Source organism: Jatropha curcas, chromosome 3 (genome assembly GCF_041381405.1).
Source record: "Jatropha curcas cultivar XTBG-Jc1 chromosome 3, XTBG_Jcur_1.0, whole genome shotgun sequence".
Lineage (NCBI taxonomy): Eukaryota > Viridiplantae > Streptophyta > Magnoliopsida > Malpighiales > Euphorbiaceae > Jatropha > Jatropha curcas.
This window is the reverse complement of record NC_143153.1, coordinates 27341523-27363376: the sequence shown is the minus strand read 5'-3', so window position 1 is coordinate 27363376 and position 21854 is coordinate 27341523. Positions and strand designations below refer to the sequence as shown.

The 21854-nt window shown below is 32.5% G+C and overlaps 3 protein-coding genes across 4 annotated transcripts; 1 reads left to right on the top strand and 2 right to left on the bottom strand.

Annotated features, from left to right (window-relative positions):
- Positions 1 to 74: 74 nt before the first annotated feature.
- Positions 75 to 4660, bottom strand: POR (C-CAP/cofactor C-like domain-containing protein). Its single transcript, XM_012233033.4, has 2 exons — positions 3433 to 4660; positions 75 to 442 (listed from the first exon to the last, which is right to left on the bottom strand). The coding sequence occupies exon 1, from the start codon at positions 4541 to 4543 to the stop codon at positions 3482 to 3484; it is 1062 nt and encodes a 353-aa protein (XP_012088423.1). The 5' UTR covers positions 4544 to 4660; the 3' UTR covers positions 75 to 442; positions 3433 to 3481.
- Positions 4661 to 5257: 597 nt separating this feature from the next.
- On the bottom strand, positions 5258 to 8248 carry LOC105647107 (Ribosomal L29 family protein). The gene is made up of 2 exons (XM_012233133.4): positions 7850 to 8248; positions 5258 to 5547 (listed from the first exon to the last, which is right to left on the bottom strand). The coding sequence occupies exons 1-2, from the start codon at positions 8165 to 8167 to the stop codon at positions 5374 to 5376; spliced, it is 492 nt and encodes a 163-aa protein (XP_012088523.1). The 5' UTR covers positions 8168 to 8248; the 3' UTR covers positions 5258 to 5373.
- An 8072-nt stretch (positions 8249 to 16320) lies between these two features.
- On the top strand, positions 16321 to 21854 carry UBP3 (ubiquitin-specific protease 3). Of its 2 annotated transcripts, XM_012233359.4 has the most exons (7): positions 16321 to 16716; positions 17707 to 17823; positions 19133 to 19231; positions 19344 to 19532; positions 19785 to 19966; positions 21079 to 21508; positions 21727 to 21854. In XM_012233359.4, the coding sequence occupies exons 1-6, from the start codon at positions 16600 to 16602 to the stop codon at positions 21482 to 21484; spliced, it is 1110 nt and encodes a 369-aa protein (XP_012088749.1). In that variant the 5' UTR covers positions 16321 to 16599; the 3' UTR covers positions 21485 to 21508; positions 21727 to 21854. The 2 variants fall into 2 exon arrangements, with proteins under 2 accessions (XP_012088749.1, XP_012088617.1); XM_012233227.4 differs by having other exon boundaries at positions 16322 to 16716; positions 21079 to 21854.

Genomic DNA, 21854 nt, shown 5'->3' with positions numbered 1-21854 from the left:
CAGTTCCTGAAAACCAAATGGAGGTTCAATTGCCTGCTAATGATATTGCACAATCAGGGAACAACCACTTCACATTATCAAACATACGAATTGAACCATGCATTCCATGAAATAATCACAAATTGAGTTTTTTACATGAGATTTTGAGCAAAAGAACGAAGTACTTAATTTGTATTTCAGAATTGTTTAAAACATCCAAACAAGGTTCCTTCCCCAGAATCCGCAGCAGTTGATAGAACTGAATAAATCTTAGTGTTTGGAGAAACAAGTGAATGAAAATAATATTCACGACTAAGGTCAACTTATTCATTGCATAGCAAGATGGTAATAACCATTTGTCCCCCCAAGTTGTTATCTGCAAAGTCCAAAAGCTGTAATAGAACCAAGAGACCGGCTTTGCAATTGGCATGGTGCTAGAGCACTAGGTTCAAAGCCCATCCTCCTGTCAACCAACAAACATGATCATCAAACGTTCATATATGCCATGTGAAAGCATATCATCAATAGTACGTGCCCACATAAAGGTCGGACCAAATAAATCAATAAGAAATAGTACGAATCATAGCCAGAACAGCAAACACATGCACACATGTCCATGTGCAAGGGTCAGTGAAAGAAAGAATGTCTAATATGTATTGCTAATAACTTTTTGGTGACTGAATTGGACTATAAATGTCGAAGTATTGATCATTAAAAGTAAAATTTGAATTTGCAACTGCAACTGCAACGGAAATAACATTACTTGATATGATAATACCTTGTGACAACTATAAAAGGCTACAAAAACCTTGATTTGAATGCAAAGGAGACCAGTACCCATGCAACTAATTGCCAAATATAGTACAGTTCCATGCAAATTTCTGCAAACTAGAGATCTCTACATGTGAATTATTGAGTTAAATAATAATGCAACTTTAATAAAATGATTGCAAAATCCTGATTGGTATTCTAACAGTAACAACAAACTCTATGACTTCAGGAGTCATAATATCTGTTAACAAACAATAAGGGAGTCATAATATCTGTTAACAAACAATAAGGCAGCCCAAAAGGACCCAAAAAAAAAAAAAAAAAAAAAGAAAAAAAGAAAAAATCAATTTAGCATTGCTTAACTCTCCATGCTCCTTTTGGGGTTTTTGGGGGCGGGGGTGGTTATTGCCAGAAGCAAGTTTGCCAGCATGTTCCAGAAGCAAGTTTGCCAGCATGTTCAGTTCATCGTTCAATTGAACTCCTATTTGATTGCGTTCCATAATGTTCAATAACATTCTACCAAATATGTACTAAATTTAAAGGTCAAACCAAGCATCCTTTCTAAGTAATTACCTTCCACGTCCTGGTCCCTTGCTCTTGCGATGAGGTGAAACTTTCTGTTAATATGGAATGTAATAATTGCTTGCTTACTGCAGTGGTTTGTCAATACACATAACCTTCAACTCAAGCAATAAGGAAAGCGGCCACTCCTTGCTATACTAAACAGATCAATCTTCATCCATTAGCTTAAGCTAATAGTGATATAACTTGTAAAAACACCCACAGACAGAGAAGCGAAAAAACATCATAACCTGATCTCTGAATCCCAAACATCCAATCTATCTGACTTTATTGGTAAAATCAGAAGGGAAACACCAATTTCTTTTCTTTTCTTTTTTGTTTTATAGAATAGTTAAGAAATCTCAAGTTGCTGTTATTACTTGTTACAATGTTCTAAGCAATGATGAAAAAGATGATAGAGATGTAAGTTAGTCCAGACTCTGATATAGGTTTATAGGTGCTCTCAAGGCTCTATTTGCAAACCTTCATGGCTGTTACTGCCACCACATTGAATATGGCTGCTACAGCCGTTATGCAGGCCGATTGCCTTCACATCAGATCATTGTTACGAATCATGTTAGTTGCTTCATTCTCTTGGCTAACCCAGGAACAAGTTTATCTCATGGGTCACCTCAAGCTCCATTGGTGCACCCTTATGACTACTGCAACAACTAAATTTTGCTCTGTTTCTTTTGCTTTGTGGTAGTTTGGGACATTGGGTCATTATGGTTATGCTGTTCTCTGGCCCTTTATACGCGTCCTGGCACATCCTCCATCACTCCTCCACTAAGGAGCCTCACCAATCCGATAGTTAATCCGCAAAGCATTCTGGTTTATCCCTCATTAGTCCTCCCCTCTGGAAGTTTAATTAATTTAATTTGCAATGCATCCTGATATATATTTCATTACTCCTCCCGGCAGGGAGTTTCATTAATACAATAGCCAGGTTGTAGTTGAGTTTGCAATTAGCATACAAAGCACAACCAAACCTTAGGCCTTTCGGCTTCATGTTTCTTTTACAATAGTCATGAAATCTCGAGCCACTGCTATTTCTATGTTCTTACATAGGCTTAATGATGATGAAAACGATGATAATAGAGATATAAGTTAATCCAGAATTGAAAAAGTTAACAAGAGAATCATCAAACTCAATAAAGTTTTCACGAAAATAAAAGTATGGTCACTTAGGTTTGCCAGTCTAACACATTGCTGAACTTGATAAAATAAGGTCAATCATATGACTGATATTTGATTCACAACAATCTATATGGAAGAAACAGCTCCATTACCTTCCAACTGCATTATTAATTTCATCATTCTGCAGTTTAATATCACAGTGACCACAAAGTTAACATTTCAAATTACAATATTTTCAAAGGGATAACAATTCCAACCTGAATGGCTAAATACTACTGTTACCAGACCTAGCCTGAACTCTCAAATTTTTTCAGGCAGCTCATTATCCAACTAGAAGAGTTTGTTTTTCCAATTTCAGGTTTGTTTTCAGTAAAAAAAATTAAGCAACCGCAGAAGTTATTTTCAGAAATTTCAGATGCACACAGATTCTAACAAGCTTCTTTTCATATCATTCACGGTATGACTCTTTTATACAAACTACTCCAAAAGTTGTGACTTTAAGGTAAATTACACATAAATGCAGCTGTACACGCAGTCACTGAAAGGAATCAGGCCTCCACCAGTAAAATATAAGCTATCAGTATCTTTTTAGGCACATTGGAATGAAGAGAATTTACAGCTACCTAGGATTGTGTGAGGATAAGGTATTCAAAGACCGTCATCAGACACTGCTAGCCATTTTTCATCATTCGACCAACATGTGTAGGTTCAAAATTATCACACATGCATAATTACATAAACCAAATATGAAGAGCAAAATGAGAGAGAAGAACCAATATGTGAAAACAAAATTTCATAAAAGGAATTAGTTCATTACATCTGCTAAAAAACAGGATATTACATGCATGGAAGTAACAAAAAGCACACTAGCTAATAAAATTGCACTTGCCTATCATCTCCAAATCCAATAACACAGTAATTGAAACAAATCCAGTATACAAAAGATCACTAACACTAAAAAAATTGCAAAAACAAAAAGGTTACCTGAACTCAATTTGGCATATCAGAACATCAATTTCACCATCCCACAACCCTAACTCCTTCCATTTTCACTCCCATCCTTGATCTCAACACCCTCGAGTCTCTCACTCACCTCCAAAACAGACCAATTAGGAGACTGCACAGCTCTCAACCATTTAAAGTCATCTACATTGCTCCAGTTCCCAGTCTCCTCCTCCAAACCTGCTTCCTTCAAATCTTCCTCAATTCCTTCATAACTCAAACAGTAAGGCGCAAATCTAACACCTCCACAATCTTCAATTATCGGCCTGCTCCTCACTCTCAGATAAAAATCACTTTCTCTCGCGTAATGTATCCTTATCTGATGGGAAGCCAAAACAAAAATACTGTTTTCAACTTCCTCAATCAAAATTGAACCTATAACTGGCCCTGCATAAACCTTACAATTCCTTAAGCGATTAACAAAAAGCGCACCAATGCAACCAATTAACCTAACTTCACATGAATCCAAATCCGATATCGTAAATTCACCAATCTCCGATCCTCTAAAATTCTTTGTTAATATTTCATTCACTTTGTTCCTAATTCCTGGTGAATCCTTAATTGTGAAAATCGGTTTCGGTGTTTCGGGTTTGGCGATTTCGTTTTCTTTAGGTTCAGAGATTGGGGTTTTGCTTGTAGATTTGTTTTTGAAAGAAAATTTCTTTTTCGGGACAAGCTCAGAGTGGAGATTTTCGAGAGATAGTTTAAGTTCCGCGACGGTTTTGAGAGAGGAGCGAAGTTCATAGGAAGGGAGAAAGTAGGAATTCTCGGCGACGAGTTGTTCGAGGGAGGAGATGGAGTTGGAGATATTGACGAGGTGAGATTTTAGGCGAGTTGGATCGGTGCTGGCGAGTTTTGATGACTCAGCGAGTTGGAATTCAATTGAGCGTTTGAAGTCGGAGAATTTGGAGAGGAAGGAAGCGGTAGAGTCGGTGGTTGAGGAGGAGGATTTGCTGCGCGTTTGATGGCGGATAGAGAGGCGATCGAGCATTGCTTGGTGCTTTTTTTGTAGGGTTGGGTCTAAGGCTTTGGTTGAGTTTGAGATATCTGTTGCTACCGGTGTTGGTGGAGCTGTCGTCGTTTCTTCTTCCATGGCTGTTTGCGCGGCCGGAGCAATCACCAGTTGGGCGGGAGTAATATGATAGAAAATAAAAATATGATTTTGTTTTTTTTTTTTTTTTCTTATTGAACTGAGGGAAACTGGTAATCTGATCGGGCTAAAAAAAAAAAAAAAAAAAGGCATGATGTACAAATGGTACGCCAGCGTTTTGTTCTTTTTGCTTGAATTTTAATTTTAATTTTCCCATAATTTTTTTAAACAATTCTAATTTTTCCATGAGTCTCTCTTCTCAAGTCGAAAATTAAAATTTTGTATAAAAATCCATGAAACATAAGTATGGTGTATTTACATTTCATATAAATCAAGCAGTTAAATTTGTACCGACAGACTGTTAGATCAACACTAAAATGAGCAAAGTTAAAAGTTTTACCTGATATTACCCTAACTCTTGTCTAAGGATATAAATACTGGGAAAGAGAGAGTATATACAAACCAAACATTTAGATTTGTAATTCAATTTCTCCTAAATAAATATAAATCCATGACATTTGTTACAAACACATGAAAACAAGTTGGGCTGGTCGCAATCTGAATTGTTACTTGGAGAAATTTCAGCTTTAGAGTTGAGCTTTTCATGAGTAATGAGGTATATTGAGCAGTGTCAGTTTTTTGAGTCCAAATTAAATTCAAGCTGTGGTGTGTGTATATATATATATATAAGATCCTAAAAAGGGAAAGTGGGGAAACTTGAGAACCAAAAACCAGACATGAAATTATACAAAAATGGTCTAACATAAAAAGCTGAAAGTTAAGCAAAGAAATGAGCAGTCCGTATCATGGAACTACAAAATGCAAACATTTACTTATGCAGATTTCTCAGCTTCTGCAGCTGCCTCTTCCTCTTGCAACTTCTTCAAAGATGGAGGTGGTCTCACTACAATGCTTTTCTTCCATTGTCGGTCTAACTTTCTTGACAACCTCTTGTTGATCCCCTCCTCAAGCTCTCTTTCCCGTTTAACAGTAAGCATGCGAGCAATCTGTTATTAACAAAAACTCTCATTAACATGATACTAAAACCACGGGTCTTTAGGATATGCATCTATAAAACCTTTGTACTAAAAAGGCTCACATGTGAGTATCATCTAATAATAAACCAAGTGATGAATTGTTAGCAGAGCACAGAATCGACAAACTGGAAAAATGGGACAGCAGGCACATGGAAAAAAGTAGCAAGCAGCTTACTAGTTATTTCACTAGGTCAATGAGCAATGATGGCAAGTTAGCAACTAAAACGTTATTATGGCTGCTAGCCTACTACTTCGAAAGTAATCCTAAGTCCCAGCAAGTCAATAGTCGTTTGCAAGGACATAATGATGCATACAATCAAATGCCTCTGCATTTTGAAGGCATATAGTCATATCTATAGCACATTAGGATGCTGAACTTGCATCACTTTGGATATGCTCTTGGATTTATACTCAGAAGCATCATTGTTCAGTTTTATGGTCCTGTCACTACTTCCACTCCCCTCATTCACCTGAACCTCATTCCAACCATTTTTAGTCAACTGGTCAACACATCAATCCTATTGTTTGCCATTTTGCATTTCAAAGGAAAATCATTTATTAGAAGCCATCAAGCGATTTCCATCCCTACCTTGTGTACAGTCAGCAGCCTTAACCAAAACCAAAATCTCATCAACCTTAACCCCAAGTGTCCATTAGGCATTCAAAGAATCACACTCAATATCACATTAGGAGGCTATATAAAATAGCTTTACATGTGTTATAAGATGTAATGAACTTCCATAAAGTACTCACTGCTCCTGATTGGGTATTGGATAAAATATACAGCTCCATCACTCTGCCATTGTCACATCAGTTCAAAGTATCTTATCAGATGATAACCATAACATACTAACATTTAGTTTAAGCCATGTTATATGACTTCAGCTAAGTCACCTCACAACAGCAACTGTTTTTGGTACGTACCTATAAGTAGCACTTGTCAACATATGTGAGATTATTCATTACAGGTTAAACAACGTTATTCACATCCATGTAAAAGTGTTGGACACAATTACTTAATCGTAAAGGCCGGCAATGGGCATGAAACCAACATTGCACCATAGAATAGACTCATCTCCACACTCTAGATAATGTAATTAATCACTGAGGTGTGAAGAAAATAAGAAGTGAAGAAGTTCTCCATATATTCAAATAGCAATTTAACAACATAGATGCTGGCAGTCTTCTAGGCTCCAACCAAGTTAAAGATATGCTATCAAACACAGCACCCTAAAAGATTTGAAATCTTTGTTTGAAGCCTGAAGTTGACTGAAATTAAAAGCCAAAGAAAATCCACAAATTTTAAATCTCAATCGTTATCAAAAAGATGCCTATTTCAAGAAAAAAATAATGATATGAACATACTTAATATACATATATAAAAAGAGCACACTTAGAAAGCCATGATCTTAGGCCCTCCTTATTGTCAATACTATGACACATACAATTAGCATAGGGTTTGCAGGCAGGTAGATAGAGTTAGCAATGTGATACAAGAGTGTGAGAGAGAATGAAGATGCTTCACCAAAAGTGGATCTATGCTTTTGTATTAGCGAGGCAACTGCCCCCATTCAAAATTTGAAAAATGACAAATGTTCCATATAAATTCAAAGTAGCTTGAAATCCTCTTTAGTTTGTCCCCACTGAACTTTTACCATTTTTTGGGGTCAATATGTTTCTTTTTCTTTTTTCTTAAATGATCAATGTACGACTATTTCAATTTTGCTGATATTACACCTCACATTTTATGCATCTCTCCAAGGTTTAAACATTATTAATATGTGGAGAGGTTAATATGAATGAAAAAACTCAAATATAAAATATTATGTTCCACGTTTTCATGGTTCCAAGTTAATATCTATCAGAATTCCTCTCTAATCACCACGCACAGTTAAAAAAAACAATAAAATTATAACAGAAGCAAAAGCTATCCAATTACACAATTCTCATCATTGGTTATTCCAACCATAAATGTAATCCACTTATTTTGACAATGACTGCTAGACAACTAACCCTATAGAAACTCCATTGAATCAAAAGCCAAAAAAACATCTCCCACCTACATTATCAATCTCACAAATAAATTGCAACAAACGCTCACAGTAATATCATTTAGTGAAAACTATTTCAAGCATAGCACTGTAACTACAGCTTTAAGGAAAAGCCATAATTCCTCCCTCAAAAACGGAGATAATTCGAGCAAATCCTGAACCAAAATTTCTAATGTAATGAATTTTAACTAATAATAACAAAAAACATATGGGAAAGATACCCTTTTGCGCATTCGGCGAAATTCGCTGGACTTGAACTCGTTGCGGGCCGATTTCTGAAGCCGAAGCATAAAGAGCTCGCCTTTAAGATCAATTACCTCTTCATTTATTTGCTCAGTACTCAGGCCTCTGATTTCCTTCAGTTCTTCTTCTCTCTTCGCCATCATTACTACTGCGTATCCAGAAAACGACCGTGTCCTTTGAGCAGGTACTCGAATTGGAAGAGGACATGTGTGGCGGATTGGAATGCCGGAAAAGCTTGATTTGGGGATTGCAGATAACGGCTTTGGGAGAAAAGTTGCGCTGGAGAAACTCAACATTTCTGCTTTCTAGTGAGCAGGCGCTCTATAGAATTCTAGCGAAGTAGATAAGGCAACTACTAGCTGACTCTGTACTCGCTCTCCCTGAGCCAATTTTTCTTTGTCTGCAAATTTTCACTTTTGGCATAGAAAATTTGAAAAATTCAATATTGACCCCTTATTTTTACAGGGATACGAACAAAAGCTACCACCCGCGCGTAATTGCTTTGGGTATTAGGTTTTCAAAAAAATTATATACTAACCCGGATAAAAATATTTCTAAATTCGCCATAGGTTAAAAAATTTCTTCTTGAAGCTTAAGGTTTCTTTGTTAAAAATTTTGGGTCATATATTAATGCATAAACCTAATTATATATTTTTCCTTTACTGAAATATATTTTATAAATATATAATTAAAACTTATACAGTGGTATGAATTTGATTTGAAATTGTCTACGGAAACTTACGAGTGCACGGATCATTAAAATAATACAAAGTTAGTAAAGTGTTGTTCATACTAGGATTAGCTTTGAGTATTTAACTATTGTGATTTTCATTATATTAACAATGATTAATTTAAGAGAAAGATAAATAAAATTAAAATTAAAATAATTAACTAATTAAATAAATCACAACTACTCTTCAAATAAACAAAGGGTATAAAACTTCTTAAATTTAGGTTTCATCACTCTAATCTATCTATGGTTAATAATTTAACTAATTTAATTTAGAAAATACATATTTTGAAGGTGAGAATTTCTTAAGGTAATTTAATTCTCTTTCAAGGTATAAAAGTATATTATAATTTAAATTTCAATCCTTGATTTCTCGACTATTCAAATTAATTTAAGATCTAAGAAATCTTACCATAATCCTCAACTAAATGTAGCTTATGTCTAAATCTAAATAAGATTCAATTATTAGCTTTTTAAATTTTAAAGTTCACCTTTCGATTCTTCAGTTAAAATTTACAAATAAAAATATTAAATCAAATAATTAAAATAGTAATCATAATAATCGCTTTGGATCAGGCCAATTCTATTCCATACTAGATGTGAAATGAAGAATTTTCAAGGAGATCACTCATCCTAAGATTTCCTTTAACTCTGGTGTTCTTCCAACTTTCCAATTCATTGCACCAAAAGGCGCCTTTGTTTTCCCTTTTTTAATATATGATCCGATTCATTCTTGTGTCTCACATTCCTCTATCCATAGCTAGCCTGCAATCCTAGAAGCTATGTGAAATTTCCTAGGAGGTCACGCATCTTAGTATTTCCTTTAAGTGAGCACGCTTAACTTGGAGTTCTTCTAACTCTCTATGTCATTCTATCAAAAGGCGTATCTTATAATTAATTTTTCCCTTTTCAATCTATGATCAAATTCATTTCTGTGTCCTGCATTTATCTACTCATAACGAGCCTGCCGTTCTAAAAATTAGCCAGGAGTTTTGCTTTACACGTCCTTTTATGATCGCTTTGCCGGATGAAAATGTTGTAAATGATTAAAGTATCAAGATAAAACATTGAATTTTAGATGGAATGGATAATAAAACTATATTGTTGACTTCAATGGAGGCTTGATATTCTGCACTTCAAAAAATCTCCTTCTTATCTTATAACTTGTTGTAAATTCATTGCGAGACAGTGATTTGATTTGAAGCTAGCTAGGCTCCTTGGATATGATTTTATTTTAGTAAATTATGCTTTTATAAAGGTTTTAAACTCGTCCTTAGACAGAATGGAGCCATATCAAAAAGGAACTTGGAAAATCAATTGGAGAAGTTTTAGAATGAGAAGCACAATATAGAATTAAGAATTAGAATTAGAATTAAGAAAAAGCAAAAAGAATTAGAATTACGAAGGTTATACATAAATATGCGATAAATTTAATTAAATAAATTACATGGGAAGAAATTAAAATTAATGATATCGATTCATACAGATATAAAAATATAGAAGAAGAGGTTATCTATTAATTCAAACGCAAAGTATGATTCATGTTGTGATTTGTGACTTATAAATGACTTGAATATAAATTAAAGAGTGAGCATAGCTTGGTGGTGAGGATATATAATATTATCAATATAAAATATTGGTTAGCTTATGAATAATTTGTTACATTAGTAAATTGGTAAATGTTTGATTTAGAAAATGACCAATTGGTTAACCTCATTAGTTAATATTTATTAATATATTAAATATAATATAATTACCTTTAGGATATTGTTTACTATTCAGACTATTTATTAGTTTAAAATTTTCGGATAAAAAGGAAAATAAAATTTCTGATTATTCATAACTTAATCGAACCAAGAGGCTTGTGAGATTGACCTAGGGGTAGGGGATTCCTATATGATTGAATTGCGAAAACTAATAATTTCATTTTCATCTACCAAAATAACAGGAAATGTTTCAGGAAAAGTAGGCATACGACGTACAGAAAGTTCATATCCTTCTTTATCTCTTGACAGGATGTCCTAATCATCTAATAACTGTTTTATCCCCGTTGTCCATTGAGCTTGCTCTCAATCACATGTGTAAAATCTTCTTTAAAAGTGATTCTTTTATTGAATAAACTTAGGGTTTTATGAACGTGTTGGTGCATTTTAGTTGCGATTATAGCAATTCATGGCATAAATTACGGTTATAAAAGATTAGGTGTTTATAGCTACAATATCAAAAGTTGATGGGCAAGCCTTTCTATAAGAAGATCAAATATGTACATTGAGTGACTTTTCATTTTTTTTTTTTCTCCACTCTATTTTAGAATATAATGAACACATAATCTTGGCGCGATGTGTCGGTTAATTTAAATATAATTTTATAAGTTGTGTCATAATATAATAGAATTTGAAATTTTATAATAAAAGTGTATGTGATACTTCATATTTATTAATTTCGTACATAATAATTTAACTTATAAACAATGTTGTAAATGTTATATTGACATTATTATGTACATGTAATTATATAATAAATCATGATAGCATCTGTGCAGTTTGATAATGTTATTTGTCAAAATATTTGTTATCACACAGATACATATATTTTTCACCAAATAAGGTTGAAAAATTTATATATGTTCGTTTTTGTTTTTGTTGGCACAACTTTTTTATAAATTTGTCAACAATACAATTTTATTGTCAACCTATAGTAATTTTTAAAATATTTTTTAAAAATAAAAATAATAATTAATAAAATTATTAATGAAATTAATTTCATCATTAATTTATTATTTAAATAATCACCAAAGATAATTTATATTCATAATTAATTGAAAAGTAAATACATGAAATACTATATACAATAAGAAACTTTTTTTTTTTTACATTTATAATAAGTAAAATTTAATATATTATCTATTTATAAAGTTTTTTAATTTGAATATATGCAAAATAAAAGCTTTTTAATGTCAATCTATTATATATATAATATTTCTCAAATGAAAATAGACAATTTATATAAATAAAATTAAAAATAATTTTTATTAATTTTTTTATCTTTAAATTTTTAATTTTAATCAATTTAGATAAAAAGTCAAAAAAATATAAATTTATATAGATATTATTTTTGAGTTTAAATAAGATATCAAATATTATTATTTTATTGATCGGACTAATAATAGAATAAATAAATATTATTTTAAAAATATTATTAGTAGAGCTTTATATAAGTTTATAATATTAATATTCAATTTACTTGAAAAATTTATTATCAATATTTAGTAATTAATATTTAATTGATAATTGTTTATTATAAATACAAATATTAATAGTATTTAATGTTATCAGTTATATGTATGCACGTAAACCATCAAAGGTTTCAAATTCTAATGATTTCTACTTATGAGAGAATATATATGGCATTTATTTATTAATTGGATCTAAAAAAATGAAAATAATCAAATTAATGAAAAAAGTTTTTTTATAAAAATCAATGGCAAATCAATTTTATATATTACAAAATTAACCATTCAATTTATGCTTTTTAAAAAATGCATGGAAAACTCATATTCAATTTGCTTATATAAATTTAGAAAAATTTATTTAAAAAATTTTAAATGAATAATTATTTATGTTATGACAAGAGTGTAATTAAAGAACAATAAAAAGGTTAAGTGAAAAAATAATATTGGACATAAATCTAATTAAATAATTATAAAAGCATTAAGCGGGATAAAATACTGTTGTGGCAAGAATCTAACTAAAGAATAATAAAATTATTATATGATAAAAATATAATTAATAAAAAGTAAAAGGGCTAAATGGGACACGCCGCTTAGATAGTAATAATAATATAATAAAACCTTTAAATTATATTGAAATTAACACTTTAAGTCTTTCAATGTTTTAGAAAAATAATTATAAAGTTATTAACTTATATTTTCATCTCACAAACAAATCCTTCCATCTTAAAAAGTGAGTTCTTTAATTACTGTTAGTTAAATATACTTTTTAACTTTTTTGATGGAATATGCTCACTTTCTAAATAAAATGTGACATCCTACCAAATCGAGTCTTAGCATAGAGTTGAGTAGTTGAGTTGAGTCGAGTTGAACCAAACCCGGTTGGGGTAGAATGGGTTTATAAGTGGAGTTACTTGAGTGAGAGAAAAAGATCAAAGCATAAGGGTTAGGATTTATTTGCACTAAAACATACAGCTTGGGTGTTAAGTTGTAACCTTCTTACAATTGAGGTACCATTTAGAACTTTTACACACAAAGTTATGGATCTTTTAGAGCCTACCCGTGCATACCCATTTCACTTTCCCATTTTCATGTTTATCTTCATCTTCTTCCTTTCCTCTTCCACCTTCCTTTCAATTTTAATGGTAGTTAAGCCTTAACTTCAACTTCTCTTTTATCCAAGTAAGTAAACCTTCTTGAAGTTCATAATTGAATCATTTGGTGCTATTATTTTAGAATTCATAAGAATTCTTATTTATAGGTGAAGGGAGTTCAAGGAGTGTAGAAAAAAGAAGTTAAAGAGGAGCTCAAGCTTTTTGGAGCAAAGGTTTGATATCTCTTGTTATTTTCCAATTTCTTTGTATGAGAATTGTGTGGTGTGTTGTTAGTGTGACAATATATTGCTTCATGTTGAGTGGGAAGACTGGTAATGGTGAGAAAACAGGGGAGAACAGGGGAGGAAGTGACTAAATGAAGTGAATATTGAGTTTATGTTGAAACAGGTTTTGCTGGAAATTTTACCAGTAACTTCATCTTGATTTTGACCCCATTTAATGATGGAATTAGGAAGTGTCATAGAAGAGTTATTTGTTGCTCTATGTGTTAGCTTTACATGGGTTTTTGAATCATCCAAATCGGAGTTATATATTGAGAGATATGACCAAAAGAGTACAGACTGTGCAGGCTGGAAAAAGCGAAGCACGCGCTCGAATCGCATGACGAGCTCGCGTTGCCTTCTCGCGCTCGCGATTTTCAAATGCGCGCTCGCGACTTGTGCTCGCAAACTCTCTGACTCTCATTTGGCACTTCTCGCGCTCGCGACTTTGAAGTACGCGCTCGCGTACTTGGCCCTTGGCCTGTAAACGCTCGCGACCTTCATCGCGCGCTCGCGAATTTGGCCTGGGAACTCACTGTCTCTCATTTGGCACTTCTCGCGCTCGCGACTTGTGCCCAATAACTCACTGTCTCTCATTTGGTGCTTTACGCGCTCGCGACTTTCAAGTACGCGCTCGCGACTTGTGTTTTCATGCATTTTTGGACTTCATTTTCAATGCAATTGTATTCCTTTGCTTCACTTATATGCCTCCAATCATTTTAACATCAAATACAACATTAGAACATGTATCAAAACAACATGCAAGCATGCAAATAATGTGCAATCAAATATACATTATGAATTATGAAGTTATGAACTATTAATATAATGTTATGTTATATTATTGACATACCAACATTATGCTCCATTGAGGTTAGGTAGAAACCATGTAGATAAGGCTATGTCGCGACATAGGATAGCAGATTTGCATCCCATACAGTTTGATACTCCGGCTACAGGCCGTTGAGTGGATATGATTATATATGGGCCATAGCAGCCAAGCATACAGTATTCATCCAGTTTCATACAGTTTTTCTTATCACTTCGGTTTCACTATAACCTTATGGAGCCATACAGATATCTTGACATAACATTTCATGAATCATACAGTATTATAAATAGTACAAAAGATAATCAAGGTATCATGAAAGTATCATGATGTGTGCTTATATGTGCCATATGTGTTTACATGGTTCTTTCTATACATGTAGGTGTTTAATGGTTTCTTTATATGTTGAGATATCCACTGAGCTTTATTTGCTCAGCGAGTTACCTATCTAACTCGCAGGTTTTGAGATCGGACAGTAGAGTCAGCTTACAACTGTTGCAGTTCATCTGTAGAAGACTCAGTCTTCAGGGTAGCTACTCATTTTAATATGTATCTTTTGTCTACCCTTTTTATGGCATGTACAGGGCACTCAGTTGGGCTCATTTCATTTTGACACTAGTATCATGTTTTGTAAATATAAATTACATTATTATTGTAAACAACATCAGCATGATATTATATTCAATATACATTATAATTTCAGCATGTCAGGCCATACAGTCAACCAGTTTGTAGCGTCTCGGTTCGGTTCATTCGGATTTACGGGTGGACCGGGAAGGGATGTTACATAAAAATAGTTCATTTTTCAAATAAAATAATCTAATAGTGAGATAAAATATACGTTAGAGAGATTGTAATTATTTCTTATTTAGAACTCTAAATAATAATCATAATAATAAACTGATTAATCATTTTCCTTTTAAGTGTAAAAATACATTGAATTTCGGATGTTGTTACAATTTCATCATTTCAATTATAATCTCTAAGTTTAATTTTAAGTTAATACTTATGAAAAAGTTAAAAATGTAGTAAAACTATAACAAGTTGCAACAATGTTTATTTCCTTTCTTTTTTATTATCTTGATTTGCTAATTAGCGAAAAAAAAACATCATTGCAGTAATTAATTAACAAACTGCATGAATAAAATTTTAAGATTAATTATATTGTATTATTCTATTGGAAAAATTTCCACTGGATTGGATATTATTTTTATATATTAAATATATAACTGACTCCAGCTAGTTTGAGACTAAACTTTAGTAGTTAAAGTTGTTATATAAAAATTAAAATCATTATAATTGCATAATTATTAAATTATTCTCTCAATAATATAATTTATATATTATATTATTATTATTATATAACAATATATATATATATATATATATATATATTATATGCCATATAAAAAATGATTTGGTAAACTCAATCAGATAGTTTATTAGCAAAAATCATTTGTAGGTTGATTACCATATTATAAATTTAATTTCTTGTAATATAAATTTTTTCGGATCAGCTCATTTATATCCGAGGTCGAGTGAAAATTAGTCGGATCTATCTACAGGGAGACGATATGGAAGTATAAAAGAAAAATGATTTGGTAAAATTTTAACTCGTACCTATTTCTTCTTCCGAGAATGAGAAATTTCTCGTTATTAGTTCATTAATCAACGAACAGGCATTTTGTCCCTTGGGTAGTTTGGACTTTGGAGCACGTCAAACAGCAAATACTGAAACGATGCAGATGGTTTTATCGCGTGAATTATTATTATTTTTTATAATTTGGTAAAACTTATAAGTTAGAATTTTTATTTTTTAAAAAATATTAAATAAGTAAATTTTTATTTGTAATTTAAGAATTGTGAAAAATAGAATATATAAAAAGTTAATTTAATTTGATATTGATTTAAACAAGAAATTCAAAATTTTGTTAATGGTAAAATTAATATTTATTATAAATTTAATGAAAATTAAAAATAAAATGACTGTTTAATTAATTTTTGAAAGTAAAAAATTTTCAATTTGCAAATTTTATTGGATTAGGATGCTATGAATGCCGAATCGAATTAAGATACTGTGTGTTGTACGCTAACTTTTTAAGTAGCTTTCACAAAACATTAGAGGTTAGAATCAAATTTTATTCAAAGACTAGTTAATTGTATTTTATTTTATTTTTAAATAATTAAATTTTATCTCACTTCATTATATATTTTTATATTTTAATATATATATATATATATATATAATTCTTTAAAAATTATAAATATAAGAGACAGAAAATTCTTCCCTTTGTATTTGCCTTGTTCATATGTTTCATTTCCTAGTTTTACTCTGCTAGAACGAAAAAAAAAAAAACCCTCGTCTCGTTCTCGTCTTTGCTCCATTTCCTGCAAAATTTCCATTTCCCAAACAAACCCTAAAATCAATCCAAACATTAACCGATACGACGATACAGAGACAAGACGGTGCAGACCGGGAAGAGTCTTCGATGGAAATTGTTGAATCGCTGAGTTGAATTGGAGGAGGCATAGAGAGAGATCTGAGTCAAATCAATTGATGCACTAATGGGCGCTGCAGGCTCGAAACTGGAAAAAGCTCTTGGCGACCAGTTTCCTGAAGGCGAACGATACTTTGGCCTCGAGAATTTTGGCAACACTTGCTACTGTAACAGCGTCTTACAGGTTTTGTCAAACTTTCGATTGTAATAGCTTTTCATTTAGTTCTTAATTATTGTTAAGTAATTATCGTTTTTGTGCTTATCCTTATCGTGTGGTTTTGTTTTATCAAATCTTTTGTAGCTTGTTAGTTCGTGAACTGTTCACCATTTTTGAGGGAATTGATTTTTTCTTATGGGCGCTTTTAGTTGGATTAGATGTTTCGTGTAGAGTGCATTTCTGTGACATGTGATTAAACAAGATATGTACTGATATTTGTATAGAAATGGAGATTAAGGTTAGGATTTAACATTAGTAACAAATATATGTGTTTATTGCTTTTGCAAAAGGTTGTATAGTTTAAGATTCTGGGTATTTAGTATTTTAAATTTAAACTTGATAGATATGATTGGTTTAAATTTTAAGCTGGAAATTATGAGTAATTATTTGGCAGGGGTTTATGGTATAAGTAATTAGTGACTAGAGATTCATGTAATTCATATGGTTACGTATGAGGTGCTCAAGTTTGTTACGTGTTATTAGCCTCTGATTTTCTTGACTTGATTTTTTTTTTTTTTTTTTTTTAAATGGGAAACAAGATTTTGTAGTGTGATATTAGCAACTGAATTGGTTGAAATAGATTTGAAGCAGCTTTTAGGAGCAAATTATATGCCTTTCTGGCCTGTTCATTGAACTCTCAACTCTGCACTTCCTAGTCCGTGTATTTGCAAATTACTTACACTATCCTTACTTTGAAGGATTTATTATATGCATGCATCTTGAGATTCTGTTTAATGCATTGTTAATTATAAGTACTGTCAGTTTCTCAAATTAGCTCCGATTTTATTGTCTTTACTAAGATATGTATCAACTTCTTGAATAGTCATTCAATGTAATTTTAAGTAGCTGAATTGCATTCATAATGAACCCAAAATGAATTATTGTCATCTATTTTTCAATTTTTTATCTATTTGTACCTCATCATGCCTTACTTCTATTCGTCCTTTTACAATGCAGGCACTTTACTTTTGTGTGCCGTTTCGTGAACAACTACTAGAATATTATGCAAATAATAAAAGTACTGGGGATGCAGAGGAGAATCTCTTGACTTGCTTGGCGGACTTATTTACACAGGTAAACAAATCCCTGTAAACGTTTGGAACTTTGATTGTTACTTTGGATGTCAAAGCAAGTGAGATTTATCATCAAGTTCATTTCTTTGTCCTTTTTTAAGTGCTTAAAATTTTCCCCTTCAACTTTCTACATGCTCTTGTGCTATATAATTATGTTATAATAATGTTACATGAGCAGCTGGGATTATTATTTTTTTCTGAATATGTAATGGGTTTACTTTGCTGCCTATTCCCCTATATAATTATGATATAATAATGCTCTTGTGCATGCTTTTATTTATTTTTACTTGTTTGTTCATTCTTCACATTTTCTTTTATTAATGACAGTAATATTTTTATTAGTTATTTTTTTTGGTTGTTATTGTGGTATGCTTCTTCAAATAACATTGTCATAAATAATCTAGTGAACTCTTATCTCAGAAATAGGTTAGAGATTCATTTAGAAGTTAACAGCATAAGATAGTATGTTAGAATGTTTTTCTCGAAACCAATTTTGGATACGATCAGCTGATTTATTTGTTATGCAAAAAGGGAGGGGGATTCATCTAATTCAGTGTGTAGTGTGTTTGTGTCCTCTCTTATAATTTCCCTTGTCATCATGCTTGGAATTAAATACTCTATCTTTTCTTTTTCCTTTTTTTTTTTTCCGTTTCTTTTTCCTTTTCTTTTTGGCTTTCTAAAGTCAGTTCTTGTGGAAACAGCATCTGATAACTATATAGGTATTTACCTCCTTTGTAGATATACTCATCTACATCCACTTAGCATTAATGTAAATGTTCTTCTCCTAAGAAATTGAGCAAGTCAATGAAACGCGTTTGCATATATTTCCACAGTTACTTGTCCTCGGGTTTTACTGGCAATAGCTTTAGTAATGTCTTCGGATATTGCTGCTTGGTGTTTGTCCAATTAAGTGTTGTATTCTCAAGATATTAGTAATACATTCTCAGCTAAAGCACTCTCTTATTTTTTGGAACCTTAGTATTTTGTTCATAATTTATTTTTATCTAATGCAACAACTACAGCAACAACTAAATCCTGAACTTTTTATTTTATATGAATTCTATGCCTCAATTCCACTCTGTTTGTGGCTAATCCAAACTAATGCCAAAAAAGAAAAAAAAAAAAAAAGAAATCCCTTGCTTGTTACTCTTGTTTAATTCACATGTTTTGTTCTGTGCATTTGTGCTTTCTGCTGATTCACTTCAGAAAGGAGCAAAAAAGAGTTATTGTGTTGCAGAAGATATGCAGGGGTTATTTGTTACTGTTTCAGCTATGTTGTTGGGCCCAACTGTGATTATTCTTGTGTGTAGATAAGTTCACAGAAGAAGAAAACAGGTGTAATTGCCCCAAAGCGTTTTGTACAGAGATTGAAAAAACAAAATGAGCTTTTCCGCAGCTATATGCACCAGGTATAGGTTCATTTGCAGTAATTAATCATATCAGTCTGTTTGACATATAGATTTACACTGGACTAAGAAAAAAGTTTACAGATGAATAAATGTTTGTCTATTTTTCATGCAGGATGCTCATGAATTTTTGAATTTTTTGCTAAATGAACTTGTTGACATATTGGAGAAGGAAGCCCAAGTGGCAAAAAGTGATCTGGAAAGTTCATCCACATCTGAAAAGGTTGCAAATGGTCCAAAACATGCTCAGGCGAATGGTCTTTCAAAGGAACCTTTAGTGACCTGGGTACACAAAAATTTTCAGGTGACTTATATTTTTGTTTTTGTTGTAAGTTATTTGCATAGTTAAATGTCAAACATTCTAAATTTTCTTCATTATTAGTTTATTATTTGCTTTTGCCTATACTTTGTTAGATAGTACTGGCAATATGCTTTTTCCCTGCATAATTTCCCTCCTTTCTTGCCTTTCTCTCCAACCAGGAGGAAAAATTAAAAAAAAAAAAAAAATGAAAGGAAAAGCAAGCATCTCATGACTTGTTATGCATGCTTGTATCAGGGAATTCTTACCAATGAGACAAGGTGCCTCCAATGCGAGACTGTTACAGCAAGAGATGAAACATTTTTCGACTTGAGCCTTGATATTGAGCAGAACAGTTCAATAACAAGCTGTTTGAAAAATTTTAGTTCCACAGAAACTTTAAATGCAGAGGATAAGTTTTTCTGCGACAAGTGCTGCAGGTAGGTGATTTTGTTGAATTGTCATTTACCATTGGCTTCTTTTTGTTGTTATTTATAGTTGAGTTGATTTATGGAATTAGCCTTCTAGTGCTGTTCTCAATAGTTTGTGCAACACAGTCTATTTAGAGTCTTGCCTGGAATTATTTGGTCCACAGTTTCACTCACTAGAAGTCTAGAACTCTATTTTTGTTGCTGGGTATGACTCTTGGAGAGCTTGGATTGGCTTTACAGGCCATTTACCAGATCTCCTCTCCCCCACTGTACTTCCGAAAGGATCAAGGGGGAGGGGTTTCAAGGGTGTTGTGCATTGAACCCTTTATCTCTTGTATTATTAGACAGGAATTCTATCACTGGGCTGCTAGCCCAATGGCAAAAATTCATTACAGAGCTTGAAAACAGGTAATTCTTTAAAGCAATAACAGTTTGACAGTTTATACATTTGTAAATTACCTGCAAAAGGCGGATCGATGTTTGAATGCATCCACTCATATCAATATTGAAATGCAGCAATTCATTAGCCCATCTAAAATTGCATCTTTTTCAAGGGTTTTTCTTATATTTATCTGATTTTTATATTATTTATAGTTAGGATACTTAAGCTGAAGAATTAACAACACAAAGCCAAGTATCTGGTTGTGGGATCAGTTGCTATTTGCCAAATATGTTGATGAAAATTTGCCAAATATGTTGATGAAATCTTTAGTAAGTCATCAAGGAGGGGATCGGTAGTGGTGCTAGCCTGTTGGGCCTACTGCTACTGGGCACACAGGAAGTACCTACCAATTTTCATTTAATTTCTTAGTCCATGGTGAAGGTATAGGGACATGGATTTCAAACTGGATAGGTGTGAGATGACCTAATAATGGTTTACATTGTTAGTACATTGCTATTTTGTGTGTTTTTGTAAATATGATAAATGTAACCTTTCAAATTGCCATGTTTTACACAGCACTTGTTTTAGTCGGTTGTGGTAGTTGATTTTGAGCATTCTTGAAAATTTGGATGATTGTTTGAACCTCCATTATTAGTTACGTGTTTCTGATAGTTTGGACAGGATCAAACATATCATGTTTAATAGTTAAATGATAAAAATCTTTTTGTTCCAATTGCAGTTTGCAAGAAGCTCAGAAGAGGATGAAGATAAAGAAACCTCCTCACATCTTGGTCATCCATCTGAAGAGGTTCAAATACATTGAGCAGCTGGGTCGATACAAGAAGCTATCTTATCGAGTTGTCTTTCCACTTGAGCTGAAGCTGAGTAATACAGTTGAAGATGCAGATATTGAATACTCGTTATTTGCAGTTGTTGTTCACGTTGGAAGTGGGCCCAATCACGGACACTATGTCAGCCTTGTGAAAAGCCACAATCACTGGCTATTTTTTGATGATGAAAATGTGGAGATGATTGACGAGTCTGCTGTGCAGACATTTTTTGGTTCAGCGCAAGAATATTCAAGTAATACAGATCATGGATACATCTTGTTTTACGAGAGCCTGGGTGCGACTAGCAAGAGTTGAGAAGAGCAAGCTTTGGTTTTACAAGTAGGTAATTTTAATCATTTGGACTGGAGTCATCTTTTCCTCGACCATCTGTTATATTTTGTTTTTCTTCTTTTTTTCCCCTTTTGTTCTTCAACCAGTGGGAAAAGCTCTCAATCATAATGATATGGGTTGTGAAAAATGTATACTTGGTTTGTTTCCATGTACAGCGGATAATGGAAGCACACTGTACTTTTGTTTTTTTTGTTTTTTTTCCTCAGAATAAGAAGAAAGAAGATCAGTGTATATGGTGTGAGGGAATTACACAGAGACACTATGTATTCTTCATGGTTGAGAACGCTTAATCAGAACATTAGAAAATGCAATCCAATTGGAATTTCTAGGAGCA